We start from the raw sequence: 20,259 nt of genomic DNA on the forward strand, positions 1-20,259 counted from the left end.
AAATTAAAGAGCCTTTTATTTTCCGCAGGTTTGGTAGATACATAGCATTCCGGGGGGGGGGGGAAGACACAGTCTATATCAATTTCTTTCCCTAATTGCACATGCTTTAACGCAGAGCAATAATCAAAACTACAATTCCCACAGTCCCCCGGGAATATTCGGCGATGACGTCACTCAGCGGCAGTCCAGGCGAGCGGTCGAGCCTGTTTTCTTTGCAACGCGCATGCGCTCCTGCAGGAAACCTTCGGAGTTCAGAATGATGCGGGGGGAGGTAGGTTGCGACTGAGCGGAACTCCGCGGTGTCTCCTTTCCTCCCGCTCTTCCCAGTTGCTACTAAACATGTCGTCTCGGAGAAACCGCCCCGCCTCAGGTCAGTGAGAGCCCTACTTCTCTCAGGGCTGTCATGGCGCTATTCCTGCCTTCCCCGCACGGAGCTTTGCCAGCATATCGGGAAGAGATTATAATCGCTTTAGTCGAGGAAATCGTGGGGCCGTTCGGCCAGAAGTTGCCCTCTTCCCCCCCCCCCCCCTTCCAGGCCTCCTCTGACCCTTGCTCTGCGCAGGAAGAGGCTCGCCTCCCTCCCTCCCTCCCTCGCGCACTGAGGGCGAGAGCTGAGTGGTTGCGCGCGCGGGGTGGGCGGAGCTTCGCTCAGCCCTTTCCTCGGACTCCCGGCTGGGAAAAGTGAAGGGCAGGCGGGGCGGAGCGGAGCGGCAGTCTCTGGCGGAGGGCGATTCCGTTCGCCTTTAACCAAGCAGAAGAAACCTTGAGCGGAGCTCGCCTTCGTCAGAAGAGCCTCGCAGGCCCGCTCCCAAAATGGCCAACCAGATGCCTCATATAAGCCCAGGCGATTCAGAGCTATGCTACCTCGGGTCCTGGAGCATCGTGGTTAGTTAGTAGCCACGAGGCATTGGCAATTATCGTCCCGAGTTTGCCTGTCGGATCCCGACGCTGCGCCCATCCGCTCTGTTCCCTTGTAGGAATTAAGGAAAGTTTCTCTCCTTGCCGTCTCTCCATTTAGTCGAGATAATGACTGAAGATAGTTTGAGCCCGTGTGTTCATGTAAACAGATTAGAATATGTGTGTGTGTGTGTGTGTGTGTGTGTAAATTACTAACAAAGAATTAAGGGAGACTGAAATTAATTCTTTGTTAGTAATTTACACAAAATATATGAACTGTCCGGTGTGACTACAGCCTGTTCGATGGCCTTTGAGATAAGGCTGAAAACAGGAAATAAAGATTTGCCCCATGTTTGGGGCCTAGCAAGGTAATCTAAATAGTTAACATTTGACATATATATATATATATATATATATATATATATATATATATATATATATATATATATATATATATATATATATATATGTCAAATATATATATATATATATGTCAAATATATATATATATATATACATACACACATATACATATATATATACATACATTATATATATGTATGTATGTGTATATATATATATGTGTGTGTGTACACATACAAACTGTGTGTGTGTATATATATATATATATATATATATATGTGTATATATATATATATATATATATATATATATATACACACACACACACACACACACACACACACACCCCGTTCACTGAGAGGGGATGGGCTGAGGCTCATTGTTCAGTCCCCGCTTGACAGCAATTATGCCTAAGAAATAAGGCCTTTTTGAACAAGATTATTGGCTGCATTTTGTGTATGTGTAATTACCCCCTTTCATGGCATGTGTCCTTTGGTGCTTTATCTAGGACCAGGAAATAAAACAGCCTTCCAGCCTGTCCTATAGCACTGGGTATGAATTGGGATACACTCAAGATATTTTTGCTCCAGTAGTTTTAGTTGGGTGTATGTGGGTGTTTTATTTATCATGGAATTTATTTTTCTCAACTGCTTGGACTCTGGGAGATTGTGATAGAAAGCAAAGTAAATAAATACAGTGGTATTTATCCAAATGTGTTCTTTTCCTGAGGGATGTTCCCATACTGATAGGAGGAAGAAAGATAACATGGTCCAAAATGTTTTTTGCTTCTTTGCTTAGGAGGGAATCCACAATTGGTGTGCAATAAATGGCATTGTTAGGCTGAAATTCAAAATAAGCTGTGTTTGTGTTCACATGAGACACTTATAAATGGTTATTTTTTTAAAAAAAAACAGCTAATCCAGTTTTATGGATTAATTGCAATATGTTCAACTACAAACTAGAGAAACATGTTTTGTGTACTCATCAAGCCCAACCATTTTAATTGTTATGCCATTTTATGTGATGCCATTTTACTCCATTTTTAAATAGTTAAATGATACTATACTGCTCAAAAAAATAAAGGGAACACAAGATAAGACATCCTACTATTAAATACAGTACATTGTGTTGTTTAAGTGTTCCCTTTATTTTTTTGAGCAGTATATATTTACTGCCTTGTGATTATTCTGCCACTAAACCTAGAGTTTTAATTTTGCAAAATGTTGAATTTGAGGATAGTGCCACTTAAATTTCAAATTAATGATGATTGTATTGTATTTATAATTTTAAATATTTTAAAATTAGAGATGTTGAGAAAATGTCAGTTGTAAATAGAACTGGAAATAATAGCTTATTCAGAGTTTATTACTATAAATACTTTTAGCTGAAGTAGGTTTATAAAGTTCATTTTACTTATGTTTCTTTTTTCCCTAAATTGTATTTACCCTTTTAAAAGTAGAATTTCATTTTTCATTGTTCCCTTAAAGAATTATAATTAAGGACCATTGAAAATATAATACTTTAGAAATCTGCAGTAGGTATTATATATATCTTTCTTGCAATACATTCTAATATGTGGTGATCCATAATAATTTTTCTTCATGTCTATGAGTAGTTTCACTGTTCTTTCATAGATATGAGTAGATTCCTATGTCATAAAAGCTTTGTCAGTGCATGTAATTTTAAAGGATGTTAACAGATGTGAAATTCAAAATCATGAACTTCTAATGGCTATAATGTATAGGGAACTTCCATGAGTGAGAGCCAAGAGGCCTACATTTTGAACCCAGTACTGATCCGTTGCACTGTATTACCCAAAAATCAGGAGGAGTCAGGTGGCACCTTTTCTGATTTCATAAACGTTATTTTAAAAAAAAAAGTTGGCATCTGATGAAGTGAGCTACAGTTCACAAAAGCTTGGGCCTTTTGATTGGTGGAGCAGTGGGCTAATACCTCCTTAAGTAACACCAGCTGCCTGCAATTAGTGCAGGTTCGAGTCCCACCAGGCTCAAGGTTGACTCAGCCTTCCATCCTTCCGAGGTAGGTAAAATGAGGACCCAGATTGTTGGGGGCAATAAGCTGACTTTGTAATAATGCCGCTGGGGGGGGGCGAAAGCCCTAATAAGCAGGCATATACATAGAATGAAGGCTATTGCTAAGCTCATTGATTTGTGCTTCTTAGATTGTAAGCTGCCCTGAGTCTTCGGAGAAGGGCGGGATATAAATGTGATTAAAAACAAAACAAAACAAACAAACTTTAGGAGTTTATGCTAGATTCAGTTTATACTAGTTCCTGTTACTAGAGTCTTTGGTTAAGAAGAAAGAGAAATCAAATCAAATTACAGGAGAGTTATAAGCTCTATAAGTGATATAGATCTTAACAATAGAATATATTTAGTTTATCTGTGGCATAGAAACTTGCAAACCACATTACAGTTAATCAAAGATTATTTTAGTTACAGTAAATAGTTTTCTGTTCTACTGATTCTTATGAAAACGTGATTAGAATGTAATTCCAGATCCATTTATATAGTACATGCTTTCTTAACAGCCATTGGAAACTTGGTTGATTGATTATCTAAAACCAATAAAAGAGCCTGCTTTTTAAAATTTGATTATTTTTAGAAGTTTACAAAAAATAGACAGGCTACTAAAATACACAGTAATAACATTTAATTAATTCAAGAAATAAGAATTTCCAAAAATTAAATAATTAGTGAAAAGTAAAACATGAAAAGAAAGACAACATTACAGCATCTTTAAAAACCCTGAACAAAATTTAACCAAATACAGTACTAAAAAATTTGTTGAAAATAGTCTAATATATGTGAAACTCATTTTCACTAATTTTCAAAAAAATACCATAAAATACTGTATTATAACAATGACAAAAATACCCAGTGCTAATCTTAAAATTTATGCCAAAGAAAAACATATTTCTTCATCCTTTGACTTAACATACTTTTCCAGATTCTAACATTTCCAAGAGCCAGTACTTACTGTCTGGAATAATTAGAATATTACTTTCCTAATTTCTCTATATCATTCTTCTTCCCAACTCCAGCCCATGACTAGTACAACCAAAATTTCATAGTCAAATTCCAGACTTGGTAAATAATTCAACATCACATCTTTAATGTTGAGATAGTTTTCCATAAATCTAGTAAGGTAAAGGTAAAGGTTCCCCCGCACATGCGTGCTAGTCGTTTCCAACTCTAGGGGCCGGTGCTCATCTCCGTTTCAAAGCTGAAGAGCCAGCGCTTGTCCAAGGACGACATCGTGGTCATGTGGCTGGCATGACTAGACGCCAAAGGCGCACGGAACGCTGTTACCTCCTCACCATAGTGGTCCCTATTTTTCTACTTGAATTTTTACGTGCTTTCGAACCGCTAGGTTGGCAGAAGCTGGGACGAGTAACAGGTGCTCACTCTGTTACACGGCATTCGGGATTCGACCCGCCAAACTGCCTACCTTCTGATCGACAAGCTCAGCGTCCTAACCCACTGAGCCACTACATCCCTTTATAAATCTAGTAGTGTAGATTAAAATACTACTCCAGAAATGTAGTGCATAAACATTTCATATAACTCAATAAGTCCTCATTTTTTTATTTCCAATAGAGAAAATCTGATATTATCCTTTTTAAGTACATTGTCCAATATACTCTAAATCAGGGTGTCAAACTCGCAGCGTCACGTGACGTGTCGTGATGTATCGTGACTTTTTTTTCCATTGCCAGCAATAGGGTGGGCACGGTTTTGGCATGATGCATCCGGCAGTTTGACACCCCTGCTCTAAATAGATGAATTTTGATGAATCAACTTACTTCAAGCTCCTTAAATGCCATTTTAAAGAATATTAATAAACGTAATCTTTGTTTAACAATCACAGTTGGGACTGGCAACTTGGTCATTAAATGAAGCCGTCACGAAGTGAAAAAAATCTTGAGACTATGCTTACAATCCTCAGCTTTCATTTGTTTTGCATATCTGCAAAGAAGGTAAATGTGGGCATTGGTTACAAAATTACCCAATAAGGTCTAGCAACATAGTAATATATTGGGAGCATTGGTGGAGATTCCATATCTAGGTTTGATTGGTATACTCAGTGTTTTCTCTTTATCGTTGTTTTCATTACTAAGAAAATATAACATTGGCCCCCACTTTGACACTCTTTCCTTACTAAGGCCTGAAGATCTGGTTTTGTCAACAAGCCTGGGAACTCCAGAGTGGGATGGAGCTCCTCAAATGACTAATTTGATCAGGCATGCTGGCTGAGGAATTCTGGGAGTTGAAGTCCACAAGTCATGAAAGGGCCAAGTTTGAATACCCCTGCATTTGATTGTTGACACCAGAGAGTGGGGGGAGCTTCGCCTTTTTATTGTTTTTATATTGGGTTTTTATCCTTGTAAGCCACAGGATCACTGAGAGTGAGTTGGGAGGCCATATACGTTTTCATAAATAATAGTTCACATAATTTGCTATTCAAGGTAGCTCAGTGAAAATGTATTAGTATTATCTTGTTTCTTAATGCGTATAATTGAATAGTTTTACGTCTTTTTAAAATTTAGAAAGTGTCTGACTTTCAATTTCTCTTATAGAACATGATAGTGATGATGATTCATATGAAGTACTGGATTTAACAGAATATGCAAGGCGTCACCATTGGTGGAACTGCGTATTTGGCAGAAATTCTGGACCTATTGCAGAAAAATATTCTGTAGCAACTCAGATTGTAATGGGTGGTATAACAGGCTGGTGAGAACAAATTACTTTGACATTCTATTTGGTACATTTGTTTTACATACAGATAGTCCTCAACTTAGAACAGTTTGTTTAGTGACCATTCAAAATTACAATGGCATTGAAAAAAGTGACTTACAACCATTTTTCACACTTATGACCGTTGTAGCATCCCCACGGTCACATGATCAAAATTTAGATGCTTGGCAACCGACTCATACTTATGACAGTTGCAGTGTCCTGGGGTTATAAGATCACCTTGACCTCACAAGCAAAGTCAGTGGGGAAGCCAGATTCATTTAACGACCTTTAACAACTTCAGTGATTCACTTAGCAACCGTGGCAAGAAAGGTCATAAAATGGGGCAAAACTCATTTAATTTTCTCACTTAGCAACAGAAATTTTGGGTTCTATTATTGCTGTAAATTGAGGATTATCTGTACTTAATCTGCATATATATAAAAGTGAATGCTAAATGTGATAATTTGTTGTTGTTTTTTGTATTGTCTGATGAATTATAAAATTATAATAGTAAAATATTTTTTCCACTAATTCATGTAAGTAATTTGCTAAAACTTCTTAAAAATAAATGTTTTTATTGTGATTTTTGTCTTATGAATACTTATTTGTGTATTTGTCTGCACAGATCCTGAATTTTATTTCTCTTTTTCTTTCTTAAGGTGTGCAGGATTTTTGTTTCAGAAGGTCGGAAAACTTGCAGCAACTGCAGTAGGCGGTGGCTTTCTGTTGCTACAAGTAGGTAGATGTTGTTATTCTGAAAATATGAATTTAAATAAATGTCAGTTAAGTGTTTTGCAAATAGAAAAGGAAATAGAACCTAGAGCAGGGGTAGGCACAGCTGGCTCAGGAATTCTGGGAGTTGAAGTCCATGAGTCATAAAAGAGCCAAGGTTGCCTACCCCTGACCTAGAGAAACAGGTTAAATAGAGGGATTTGAACTCATGGGGACTCCACCTTAGGCATAAAAACCAAGATGGGTGACTTTGGGCAAGTCGTTTTCTCTCAGCCAAATCCTCACATGGCTGTTGTAGAGAAAACAGGAGGAGGAAAGACTATTAGATATGTTCACTGCTTTGAGTTATTTGTAAAAATAATAAAGGTGGTATACAAATAAATTTAAGGGACGCGGTGGCTCAGTGGGTTAGGACGCTGAGCTTGTCGATCAGAAGGTCGGCAGTTTGGCGGGTCGAATCCCGAGTGCCGCGTAACAGAGTGAGCGCCTGTTACTCGTCCCAGCTTCTGCCAACCTAGCAGTTCGAAAGCACGTAAAAAATGCAAGTAGAAAAATAGGGACCGCTCCGGTGGGAAGGTAACAGCGTTCCGTGCGCCTTTGGCGTCTAGTCATGCCGGCCACATGACCACGGAGATGTCCTCGGACAAGCGCTGGCCCTTCGGCTTTGAAACGGAGATGAGCACCAGCCCCTAGAGTTGGAAACGACTAGCACGCATGTGCGGGGGAACCTTTACCTTTACCTTACAAATAAATATTTAAGGGGACTGTGCAAGCAGATTTTTCAAAAGTGTTAAAGCTATTTTTAAAAGAGAAAATAAAAAGATAAGCTTATATTTAACAACCAATCACATGAACTAAACAAATTGATCATTTTACATATTCCCAATGTGCCATAGAGATAACCCAATTCCCTAAAGTGTACTTGAGAAAGAAGCTAATAACTAGGAAGAAAAAATACATTCTACCTGCAATACTAGACATAGTTAGGTACATCCTATAGATTTAATAAAAACATTGCTATGTCCGTTTTTGTATGGATTTCTATTAATAAACTGCATACTAATGATTATAGGGCTTTGTCTAAAATCCAGATATGCACATTTTAAAACACACTGCACTCAGATAAGCCTGATTGGCTCTTTGATAAAAGTTCATGTGTCTTTGTAAGGAGAACAAACCTATTTCAGGTTGTTATTTTGTCTAGGGAGATATGTAATGTGAAATGACAAAAATAATATCTGTTATTGCAATTATTTTCTTCCATAAATACAGTTTAAATCTTTAAAAAGGATATTTCTGCCTTATCCTGATGGCAGCACCAGGCACAATATCCACATGTTGTCAGCCCTCCTGGTTAAACCAGCTAGAAAACACAATTCAATGAGCTAAATCTACTTTATTATAAGGCTAAATTAACAGAATCTTGCAAGTCTGAAGTCCAGACTTCCAGCTGTCACTTTTAACCATTTGATCCATTAGGCCGGTGCTTCCTAAGTTTCTTTCTCAGACTGTTAAGTGACTGAAGGCTCCTATCTCTGTCTTGTCGCAGCATCTCTCTCTCTTATCCCAAGGTCATCCACACGTTCCATTGCACATGTTCAGAATGTGTCCTTTCAATTTGCTGTTCGTACATCAGAATATTGTGGTGGAAGAGCTTTTGCAGCTTATTGTTTAGTTGTTTGCCTTACATGGAGCTTCCGGACTGTTTGCTTAGTAAATTTTAGGCTGCCTACCTCATATACATGACTGTGGATGGCTGGTACATATTTGGGAATCAAATTTGGGCTAAAAAGTGGTATCTTTGCACTCACCCCATTTTCCCTGCTGCAGGGGAAGTAGAGAAAGTGGAGCATGATGTGAATAGAGCTTTCTACGGGTGGGGTGATGTTGGGTTTTTTTTGGCCTACTTCTGTCTTAACTGAACACAGACATCATTTCCTGAGGCCCCTCAGCCAGCTCACTAGTGAGAATAGATTTGTTTATGAAGTATAAAACTCTCTATATCCAGACGGTCTTTTAAATGCTCAATGCAGATATATTATTTCTTGTATTCTTAAGCTTGTTAACATTTTTTTATGTTCCTAGATAGCTAGCCATAGTGGTTACATACAGGTTGATTGGAAAAGAGTTGAAACAGATGTAAATAAAGCAAAAAAGCAGCTCAAAAAACGTGCAAACAAAGCAGCACCCGAAATCAACACATTAATTGAAGAGGTAAAATATGTATTTGATTTTACATATTGATTTTCTGTAATTTCTTGGTATAGGGATGTCCCATTCAGGAAAAAAATGTTTAATAGATCTTCAGAATGTTGTGTCTCGTATAGATTAGCTTTACTCTGAACTTGTCAGAAACAGGTTGCTGCCTACCTGGAATATTTGATTGTTCAGTAAATAAGAGCCTTAACTGTTACTGTTTTTTTTTTAATTTTAATATGGTTCAGCTGTTTGGGTGTTTTATATTACTTATATATTTATATTTGTGTTATGCTATATGTTATTAAACTATTTTTGTCTGCCTCCAGGAGCCTACTTTTTTAGGTAAAGAATTGTATGGAATATTTAAAAACAAATTTTAAAATTGCATTGGCTTTACTCTACAAAATCTTGTATCAAAACCAATTTGATAGTCTTAAATTGCCATATACCTAAATTTTTAATGTAGCAGGTTAGTGGAAGTAACTTGTACAGCTTCATTTAGGAGTTATTTGAATTATACTACATATAGCATTATTGAGGATTTGAGATACTTTCTATAAAACAATTTTAAAATACAGGTAGTCCTTGAATTACGAGTGTAATGGAGCCTGCCCATTCGAAAACTTATAGAATGAATTTCATACCTCAAACGAGATCATTCCCTTGCTTGTTAAAACACACGCGGCTCGTTAAGTGACTATGAGGTATCTCATGGTGGGAAAGGCCATGGAGGGCCTAGTGATGGAACAGGCCCCCAAGCTATCCCCAACCCACTAAGATACCGCATGCTTCCCCCTCCCTTCCTGCCACGCTAGACTCACCTGGTAAAGATCCGTCTCCTCTCTCCTGCGGTTCCTGCTGCCTCCTGGATCTGAGACCGGGGGATGCTTCCACAGCCACCCCCGCGGCCCAATCCGGGCTCCAGAGGTGTTTTTCAGGCTGCTGCTACCTGGATCTGAGGTCAGCAAACACTTCTGCAGCCCCCCCCCTCCACAGCCTGATCCGGGCTTTGGAGGTGTCCCCCAGCTGCAGTTCCATTCTCTTTTGCAGAGAACAGAGGCCTAAAGTACCATGAAATCACACACGATCAGTAGTGTGAGATCTCGCCCCACTGATCTCACATGATGTTGTGTTACTTTAGGCCTCCATTCTCTGCGAATGCACCGAAGGCCTGGAGCAGCCAAGAAAGCAAAAGATCTCGATTTTCGCAGGGTGAGTATTGAAGGTCTGGTGCATAGGGCAGGGCTTTTCAACCAGTGGTATGGGTACCACCTGTGATACATTGGCACCTGGCAGGTGGTACGCGACTATCCTAGAAAAGTGGTAGCAGGGGAGTGGAATGAGCTGAATCAGTGGCAGCACTGCACAAGCCTGAGCGAGAGACAGCTGGAGCTGCAGGGCTGTCAGGGCTCAGTGGAAGCGCCAGGATCAGCACCAGGCTCCAGCTGGATCTCAGCGCTGATCCTGGTACTTCTGCTGAGCCCAGAGGAAGCGCCAATCAGCTGGAATGTTGCAGCATCTTCAGGGTCTTGTGATTTACACCCAGCAAACGGGGGGAATAAAAACCAAACACCCCCCCACCCCCACTGCTAATCCTCAACAGAAATGCTCACAACAATGAAAAACTCGGACAGGAGGAAGAGCGCTGCCGGGCGGGCAGGCAGGTCTTTTCCTTGGCTGTGGCTTGGACACTTTTTTCAGTGCCATTATAACTTCAGTCACTAAGTGAACTGTTGTAAGTTGACGACTAGCTGTACATCATCACTTTTTTCCTTTTTTTTGGGTCAAGTTTTAAGTTTTTGACACCTTGCTAGGTGACTGGTAGTACTTGATGTTGCCATATCCTAAAAGTGGTACAATCAGTGAAAAGGTTGAAAAGCCCTGGCGTAGGGAGTCCTGGGTGGGGATGGGGGGGAGGGAGGGAATAACCAGGGTGAATGTTGCAGAACTAACGCAATCGCTCGTAAGGGTGAACGACTGCCGTGGTGCTGCAATATTCATAATTTTGGGACTTGCTCGTAAGCACTAGGGGGCACTCATCACGTAACTTTGAACGAGCGTTAAGTGAATGCTCATAACTCAGGGATTACCTGTATATTATTTCTAAATATTAAGGTAAATTGTTCCTTTTAAATAGCCTATCTTTCTAAACCTTAATTAAGAATTATACTATATGCTATTACTTTTACAATGGCTATTGAGCTTCAAAACTAATTTAGTCTGAGTGAGGATATAATGTCTACATAGGAATAAAAATGGAAAGAAAGCAATTACAGGGGGGGAAATTAAACAAGAATTAAGCTTTTATTTTCTAGTTTCTTATTCCCCTCAATATCTTTATAATAATTATTATAAATAACAATATATTACTATAATAAGTTGTAAAGTGCTAAAAATAAACTGAATAAATTGCTTTTTACCAAAGTAGATTTTGCATTAATATGTCCCTAACAGAGATTTGAAGAATATGAAGAATTAATAACAGATATAAAGAAAACAAAATTGGAGTCTTTAGAGATTTAGGATGATCATAATATAAACATAATGCCTCAAATACATGCTCTTAAAATCATAACTTTTTCTCCAAGCTTTAAAAAAATGATAAGTATAGGTGACACTTGCTATCTATGATTCCATTACACCAGTTTGGCACATGATGGGCCTTGTTATTTACAATAAATATTTTTTTTTTGCATGTCCACAGTTTAGGACTTGTTTTGTATTATTTAATGTATAAATTATTTTTTTAAAATTAGTAGTACTACTGTTATTTATTACAGCTTATACCTGATCCAGGTGATATTGATTGCCATCCAAAACATCTGGAGATGCTCAAGCACATTTGGATTGTCCAAACAGCTAATGGATCCAAATGGTTTTCAGAGAACACTTGGGGCAAAAATCCAGCCAGGCAATACTTTCTTGTGGCTGGTAAATCACTAGCAAAGGGAGGCAAACCTAGTAGTATGTGAAATTGCTTCTGAGTGGCTTTTTTCTGCTGGGCAATCCTAGTTGCTTCTTTATTTTACGAGGACTTCCAGAAATCAGATCAACTTAAATAATTGTTAGAATGCTGGTAGGAGAAAATGAAAAATGATTTTCACCAAGCATGAGTTATATGCCCATGTTCAGACCTAACTCTATAATGATAAGGGTGGCAAAACATCTTCTTCACTATTACATTAATAGACATCCAGGGTGCCTGTTTAGAGTAATGAATTCTCTGTTAGAAAGAAGTTAATGCCCAAGTTCTCCATCTGGTCAGTGTGGCCAGTTTGCACAGCAAAATTGCTTGGCAAGGGAAGTTCACTGCTGCTGGTCCTCAGTGGGTTTCCATGACCATGATATATTGTACTGGATGGCCTTATGGAGTTCAGGATTGAAAATATCTTCCAATGCTCCATTCTTTCCTCAGAAAGCAGATGGAGACATTACCATGTTTCCCCAAAAATTAGACCTATCCCGAAAATAAGCCCTAGCTTGATTTTTATGCGTGACCCTAATATAAGCCCAACTCCAAAAATAAACCCTAGTTAAGACACTGCCCATTCCGTCCCACCGTCTGGTGGGGCGAGGCATGTGTAAAAATCAAGCTGGGGTGGAACTGCCCCACACGCCCTGCACCCACTTACTTCAGGACCGCCCCAGCCAAGCTTCCCATGCCCCAACACCTGTCACACCTCTGCCTGACTTCTGTGGCCACTCGTAGCAGGACACCACGTGGCATGTTGCACCAGGGCCACTGCTTGCGGCAGGACGCCGCATGGCGCATCATCCCACATGGCAAACTGCTGCGAACGGCAGCACCGGTGGAACACGCGGCCTGCCGCGAGCAGCGGCACCGGCATGATGTGTGGCGTCTTGCCGCGAGTAGCGGCACCGGCATGATGCAACGCATGGTATCCTGCCACGAGTGGCGGCATCAGCACAACGCGCCACATGCCTCCTGCCGCAAGCAGCTGCAGAAAAAGGCAGTGGTGCAACAGGTCTTGGAGCGTGGGAGGCCTGTCTGCAACAATCCTGAGGTAAGTGGGTAAGACATCCCCTGTCTTATTTTCAGGAAACATGGTAGTAGTGGGAAAGGGGAAGTGAGTCAGTGATCTCTGCTTTGCAGAATGCTGTATATATTGCTCTTTTCTCTCCTGTTCACTCTGCTGGGTGAGGTCATCTGTTCAAGATACATCATATATCATCATATCCTGGTGATGTTCAATCACTATCCTGGGAGGTAGGGCAAATATTGATGTCCTTTCTGGGTACTTGAAGACCATCAGAGATTGGATGGCACAGAACAAACTGTAGCCGTGCCCAACCAAAGAGGCTTTGCCATTGGGTCAGTCCATTGACATTAGTGTTCTCTCTAGAAGACAGGCACAGTCCCTGGAGAAGTAGGTTCAGGATTTGGGATTTCTTCTAGTCTTACAGCTTTTGCTAGTACAGCAGGTGGAAGCTGTGATTTGAAGGGTCTTTGCCCAGCACTTAGTACACCAGCTATTCATTATTGGCAGAAGCGGACTTTGCTACAGTAACTTAGGCCCTTCTTACCACCGGGTTAGACTATTGCAAGGCACTTTGTAATAGTCTAACCTTTTAAAGATAATTCAGAGACAGTAATTAGTACAAAATCCAATGGCCTATATAATACTAGCACTTGCTGCCCGAACGTATTACACTATTTGTTATGGGTCTCTGCGCTAGATGCCAATTATTCTGTGTGCAATTTAAGAAACTCATTTGACCTAACAAAAGCTTTTATGTTTTGGCACATGGGTAATTTACAGGGCTGTTTGTGCCAACCCAAACTCAGCCTAATCAACTAGGTCATCTATGGAGAAAGTGTTTCTAGTGTCCCACTTTGGGGGATAAAAGGAGCTACGTCTTGGTTTCAAGGCCAGTTATGTGCAACAATCTTCCTGTGAAAATCAAGCTGATTACCTCACAAATTTTATTCAGAAAGATATTGAAACAGAACTGCCCAGGTGGCATTCTAATTAAATTGGGTCATCTCTCTTATTTGGTGAATTGTTTTATTCTTGATATTTTATTTGTTACGTTGTTTTGATTTTATGCTAATGTTATTTTCACTGTATATCATGTTAACTGGTAAGAATCGTTTGATTGTGGTAAGATTTAAATGTGATAAGCATGGTACTGTCATGGAATAAAGCGACAATTGATAGAAAAACATATACATTATTAACTGAAATGTTGTTAGTGCTTTTTAAAAGTTAAGCGATTCATCTTCAAGTTCAGTACTAATAAAGAGTCTATTGCAGAGAACCAGAGCCAGGAGAAAAAGCTCTTAAGAGGGCCCTGAGCATGCTAGTATGTAGTAGAATCAAATAATTCTGGCCTATTATAATATTATTAAGAGACAGAAAGTAAGAAAAATGCATGAACAGCATACTGGTTATGAATCAAGGTATAGAATAAAGTGTTAGATTGCCCAGTCAACAGACTGCTAGAATAATCCAAGTCTGACACAGTCAGGACATTAAACAAGAAATCCTGGAAAGGCAGGTTTTAGGAGGTTGTGGGCCTTTTGTTTTTGCATTTTTGTTTTCTAATAAGGATTTTTAAGTTGCTATATTACTCATTTGGGTTTCCAGTAGCTCAGAACAGATAACCTTGGAACACAAAATGAGAAATGAGAAATGGGTGGGGATTGAGATGATCAGGGTATCAGAATACAATAACCTCTGTCATATCATGTTCAGTTTAAGACAATGAGAGCACATCCAATCTGAAACCATATTACAGCAGTTATAAAAAAAATCCCACATTGTTATCCACAGAAAGGGCAAACAAATCTGAAAGTAGTCAGCATATTTATTTATGTATTTATTTATTTTATTTTATTAGATTTGTATACCGCCCTTTCCCGAAGGACTCAGGGCGGTTTACAGGGTAATTAAAACAAGAAATACAAAAGTTAAAAACGATTAAAAAAAATTACAACAGTCCCTGAAAAAGTAAAAAACCCCAATTAAAATTAAAATTAAAATTCTCAGCCTGGGCCAGAGAGCTCGAAGAGCCAGGTCTTCAGGTCCCGGCGGAATGAACGGAGGTCGGGGGCAGTCCTAAGCTCCACGGGCAGCTGGTTCCAGAGGGCAGGCGCACCCACTGAGAAGGCCCTCCCCCTGGGTGTTACCCGCCGGCAATCTTTTACCGGCGGCACCCTGAGAAGACCCTCCCTGTGGGAGCGCACTGGACGAAGGGAACTTGATGCTGGCAGCAGGTGTTCCCTCAGATATCCCGGACCCAAGCCATTTAGAGCTTTATAGGTCATTACCAGCACCTTGAATCTCACCCGGAGAGCAACTGGAAGCCAATGCAGCTCGCGGAGTAGAGGTGTTACATGGGAGTATCGGGAATTCATGTATGTATATGTAGAATTGAATTTGAAATTTGGAATACAAATTCAGAGCACATAATGAAAAAGAGTTCCATCAAGAGAATAATAAGGGACCCAACACTGAGCTGTGAACAATTCTTACTGGCAAGAGGAATGACTGAAAAATTGAGCTATTCCATGAAGCTTGAGAACATTCTGTGAGATTAATGCTGAAACAGCTAAATCTGCCGTTGGGAGATGTATCGCAGAAGGCTGAATAGTACTACAAATAATATATTTATAATATATTGTATATAACTGCTCATTGGTTAGCATCCAGTGCATCTATGCAATCTGACATAAACCTCTTTCATTTTCAGTCAACAGAATTTCTTAAACAGAACATCGTGGTATCTGGTGGGTTTGTTGGAGGCTTTTTGTTGGGTCTTGCATCTTAAGGACATGATTTTCATCTTCCTGCTGACTTAACCACGGAAAAGATGAATGACAGCGATGCATAGAGCTTTTCTATCCTCCCTAAATCTCCTGAGCAAGAAGGATGGAGTCGCCAGATACATTGGAGCATTTTATATCTTAGGCTTTACCTCCTTACCCTTACTGAAGGAGGTTTTGCTGAAAATTCTGCTGTGCGTTCAGTATCATTCCCAAAGAAAGAAAAAGGCTAATTCTCGTGTTTTCATTTTCTTTTAGAGTCCATATTGAATATGTTATTTTTGTTCTGCACTTCTCATTTTTAGAGTTTATATTTATTATATAAAATTATCTCATACTGTGGTTAATAATGTTATGCCAAACATGTACAATATTGTACTTTTAAGTGCAAGGCTAGTCTACTTATTTTTGAAATCACAGCATAATAATAATAATTTGTACATGTATTTTTTTGCAAAGATGAAATAATAAGCAACTATGAACCCATTAAAGTGTAAAAATATCATTAGGAGAGCTTTGCTGTTTTATATTTTCATTCTTTTCTCAACTTGGGATTGTATTATGAATCTGCATTCAAGCAGCTTGTATGAGATGCAAACCATAATCATCTTGATTCTGGACTACAAATTACAACTCATTCTTTCAATGCTGCAGCGATACCACTGCATAATGGTACCTTTGAAAAATTGAGTTAGTAGATTAAAAAGTCCATGCAATTATACTGATGAGGAAAGGAAGTTCATGGCTAAATTCCAGAACAGAAATGGAAGGGTGTGGGAGATAAAAGAATAATAGTTGAAAGATACCTTGGAGGTCGTCTAGTCCAGGGGTCAGCAACCTGAAATAGTGAAAGAGCCACTTGGAACTGGTTCCCTCACAAAAGGAAAAACTCGGAGCCGCAAAAAATATGTGCGCATGTGCGTACATGCGCGCATGCGCAGAACAGGGTTTGACTGAAGAGTGGAGCCAAGGCGAGATATGCACCTACCCTGCATATTTGAATTGATTCTTTGAACCTTTTTAGTCCCACTTTTTTTTGGGGGGACTACACATGGCAGAGGACCGGGAGCCGCAGGAGACGGCTGAACGAGCCGCATGCGGCTCCGGAGCCGCGTGCTGCAGACCTGTGGTCTAGTCCAACCCCCCTGCTCAAGCAGGAGATCCTATAGCATTCCAGACAAGTGGCTGCCCAGTCTCTTCTTAAAAGCCTCCAATGATGGAGCATCCACAACTTCTGAAGGCCAGCTGTTCCACTGGTTAATTGTTCCCACTATTAGGAAATTTCTCCTTAATTCTAAGTTGTTTCTCTCCTTGGTTATTTTCCATCCATTGTTTCTTGTCTTGCCTTTTGGTGCTTTGGAAAACAGGTTGACCTCCTCTTCTTTGTGGCAGCCCCTCAAATATTGGAATACTGCTATCATGTCACCCCTAGTTCTTTTCACTAGACTAGACAAACCCAATTCCTGCAACTGTTCTTCATATGATTTAGCCTCCAGACCCCTAATCATCTTTGTTGTTTTTTTCTGCCCTCTTTCTAAAGACACTGCATCTTTTTTAATAATATGGTGACCAAAACTGTGGATGTAGTATTCTGAGTGTGGTCTTACAAAGTCTTTATAAAGTGGTACTAATACTTAATGTGATCTGGATTCTGTCCTGCTAATGCAAGCTAGGATTGCATTGGCTTTTTTTGGCTGCTGCCGCATACTGCTGGCTCATACTTAAATGATTGTCCACTAGGACTCCAAGATCCCTCTCACATTTACTGCTATTCAGTCAGGTTGCACCTAATCTGAAACTCTTGTTTTTACTTGCCTGAGTGTAAAACCTTACTTTTCTCACCATTGGCTTTCATTTTGCTAGAGTAGGACCGAGTGTTAAAAGTATGTCAAGATCCTTCTGTATCTTGAGGCTCTCTTCTGGAGTGTTTGCTATTCCTGTCAGTTGTTTGCAAATTTGATGAGTTCCCCTTCTATTCCCTCACTGCTATTAAAACTATGTCTGTACCATGTTACAGTGTTAAAAAGCATGTTAGAGTGTGGATAGATAATGTAAATTGGTTCCTACTACATACATCTTTTAAAGTTGTTCTTATTCCTATAAGTAGAATCCAACAAATGCCAGTTTTGGTAAGCATAAAATTCAACATTTAAGGTCAAAATTTTTGTCTTCCATATTAAGATACAGATATTTGAAAGCAAAAACCAACTAGTCTTTCCAGTCCCGGCATCCTCCAGATATATGATTTTCAGAACCCCCCAACCTGCATAGCCATTGTTGAGAATTTTGGAAGTTGAAGACCAGGCATATAAAGGTTACCCAGGTTATGGAAGTCTAGGTGATCTTTGTTAATAGTGCCAGAAATAATTTAAGTTGTATTAGAGAAGGATAGACAGGAAAATCTGTAAAGGTCATGGAAATAATGGAAAAATCCATTATTCCAACTTGGTTACTATTCTTTCATGTCTTTTGACTTAGTTCCTTTTTATTTAATTGGATCTCTCACACTATTCATTCTCCAATTCTGTTAATATTTTGGTTCACCTTTCCATTGGGATTCTTCAGAACTGTCAGTGGCCAATTTCTTTTTTTACTTTATCCTTGCTTTTGACAGATAATTTCTTCTGGTGCAGAATTGTTATCGGTGATGGTACCCAGTTATATTTTTCTGTTTTACAGCTATTCCTCTTTGAATGGAAGATTATCTAAAAAATATTGATTTTTTTGCCTTTTTCTAAACCTTCACTTTTGACTCTCCCTCTTCCTCTCTCTTATAGTAGCAATGCCACTCAGTGTTCTTTAGTTAAAATTTACAGCTTTTATCTTACTATACATTTCTTTCACAGCTAAACTCCGTCATTTTCCCCTCATTTTTTAAAAATTTAAATCCTTTCACTGATTAAAACAAATTTCATTCATGCGTTATATAAACCTGAAAAGGGTGTCCAGACATAATTGATTGAAGAGGCTTGATTGAAGAGTAATTAGAAATAGAGGCTGCTGTGCATGAGTCTCTCTCTCTCTCTCTCTCTCTCTCTCTCTCTCTCTCTCTCTCTCTCTCTCTCTCTCTCTCTCTCTCTCTCTCTCTCTCCCCCCTCCTCTCCCTCTCTCTGATCTTCTGCTCACCTGGCAAGCTGGCCTCACGCTTTTCTCTGACAAGCTGACACACATTCTTATTGGGCTGGCTCCCTCCTGCCCTTGGTCTGCCAGTCCTCTTCCCCCACTAAGTAAGTAAAAGTGTGTTTGTGTGCGTGTGTGTGTGTGAGAGAGAGAGAGCTGCCGCTTTCTGCTGCTTCCTGCGGAGACACAGCAAAGGCAGGAGCCCTGCCCAATAAGCTTGTCAGCTTGTCGGAGAACAGGGTGAGGCAGAAAATTGGAGAGAGAGAAGGGAAGCACAAGTGCCTCTCTCTGTCTCTCTCTGCAAATGGCGGAGAAGGACTGGGAGCTGCAATAGAAGGCTCAAAGAGCCACATGCAGCTCTGGAGCTGCAGGTTTCCAACCTGTGCTCTAGACTAATGGTTTGGCATTTTTTTGCACTAGTCTTAAGGCAAGAAAAATGAGTGCTTGCTGGACCACTCAGTCCTCATCTTTCAACAATGCCAGAAAGCTGTAGAAACTTCATTGGAGAGCTGTTTCCATTTTTAACTACTGTAGCAGTGACTATATGAACAGAGGTATTCAGGATTACTCTTATCTTGAAACAAACAGTTTTTAGAAATCCACCAACATTTTCCAGAAATGTTTTATGTTCATTGTGCCAATATATATTTATTTAGTTTTAGCAAGGCTTTACATTTCTTGGCAAACCTGTTTTATAGATTAGGGAAAATTAAGGAAAAACTAGTAAGAAGTATCTTGGTTTTGGGAAGAAGCATAACTAAGACAAATCAGTCCTGTTTCTAAATGAACTCTAGTCATCAAATCAATTACTTTTTTTTTTTTTGCTAATTTTGAAGTAATTCTTATTACTGCATTTTCAGCCTGAGCCATAAGGAAAGTTCTCGAATTTGATTAAACTCAATTGAAGACAATGTGATTAGTTTGGCAAAGGTCCAAGCTTTTTAATTTAATTGGGTTGTGCATTGAGTAAAAACCAGGGTTTTTTTTCAACTACAAATAGGAAATTATTTTATTAATGGCCATAATTTACTTTAAAAAGAATATTTTGTTCAGGAAAAGATAAGCCATTATAACTTAAATCAAGAATTTTTATCACAACTGGCAAACTGCAGACTTTTGGTTCATTGGATATGATTCATGTATTATAAATGACATTGCTAAATATTATGTAAATTAATGTCTGATACATTTTTCTTGGGGAACAAAGTGTAGTAATGAGATCAATCTTACATAAACCGAGCTAGTTACTACATTTAGCTATTACAAAATTTCTACATATTGTGCAAAGTTTGTTCACAAATACTATGGAAGCCTTGCTAAAATAAAGGGGTATTCTAAGAAAAATGTCTGATGGCTTATGTTCCCTATTTACATCGGTTGCTTTAAATAACCAAAACA

General features: G+C 39.3%; 1 protein-coding gene across 1 annotated transcript; it reads left to right on the forward strand.

The window, feature by feature from the left end:
- Positions 1 to 8: 8 nt before the first annotated feature.
- Positions 9 to 16,252, forward strand: FUNDC1 (FUN14 domain containing 1). The gene is made up of 5 exons (XM_083362470.1): positions 9 to 370; positions 5,861 to 6,017; positions 6,683 to 6,758; positions 8,841 to 8,969; positions 15,669 to 16,252. Exons 1-5 carry the CDS (start codon positions 340 to 342, stop codon positions 15,744 to 15,746), a joined length of 471 nt encoding a protein of 156 aa, XP_083218596.1. The 5' UTR covers positions 9 to 339; the 3' UTR covers positions 15,747 to 16,252.
- Positions 16,253 to 20,259: the final 4,007 nt, after the last annotated feature.

Source organism: Vipera ursinii, assembly GCF_947247035.1.
Source record: "Vipera ursinii genome assembly, chromosome: 4".
NCBI classification, from domain to species: domain Eukaryota; kingdom Metazoa; phylum Chordata; class Lepidosauria; order Squamata; family Viperidae; genus Vipera; species Vipera ursinii.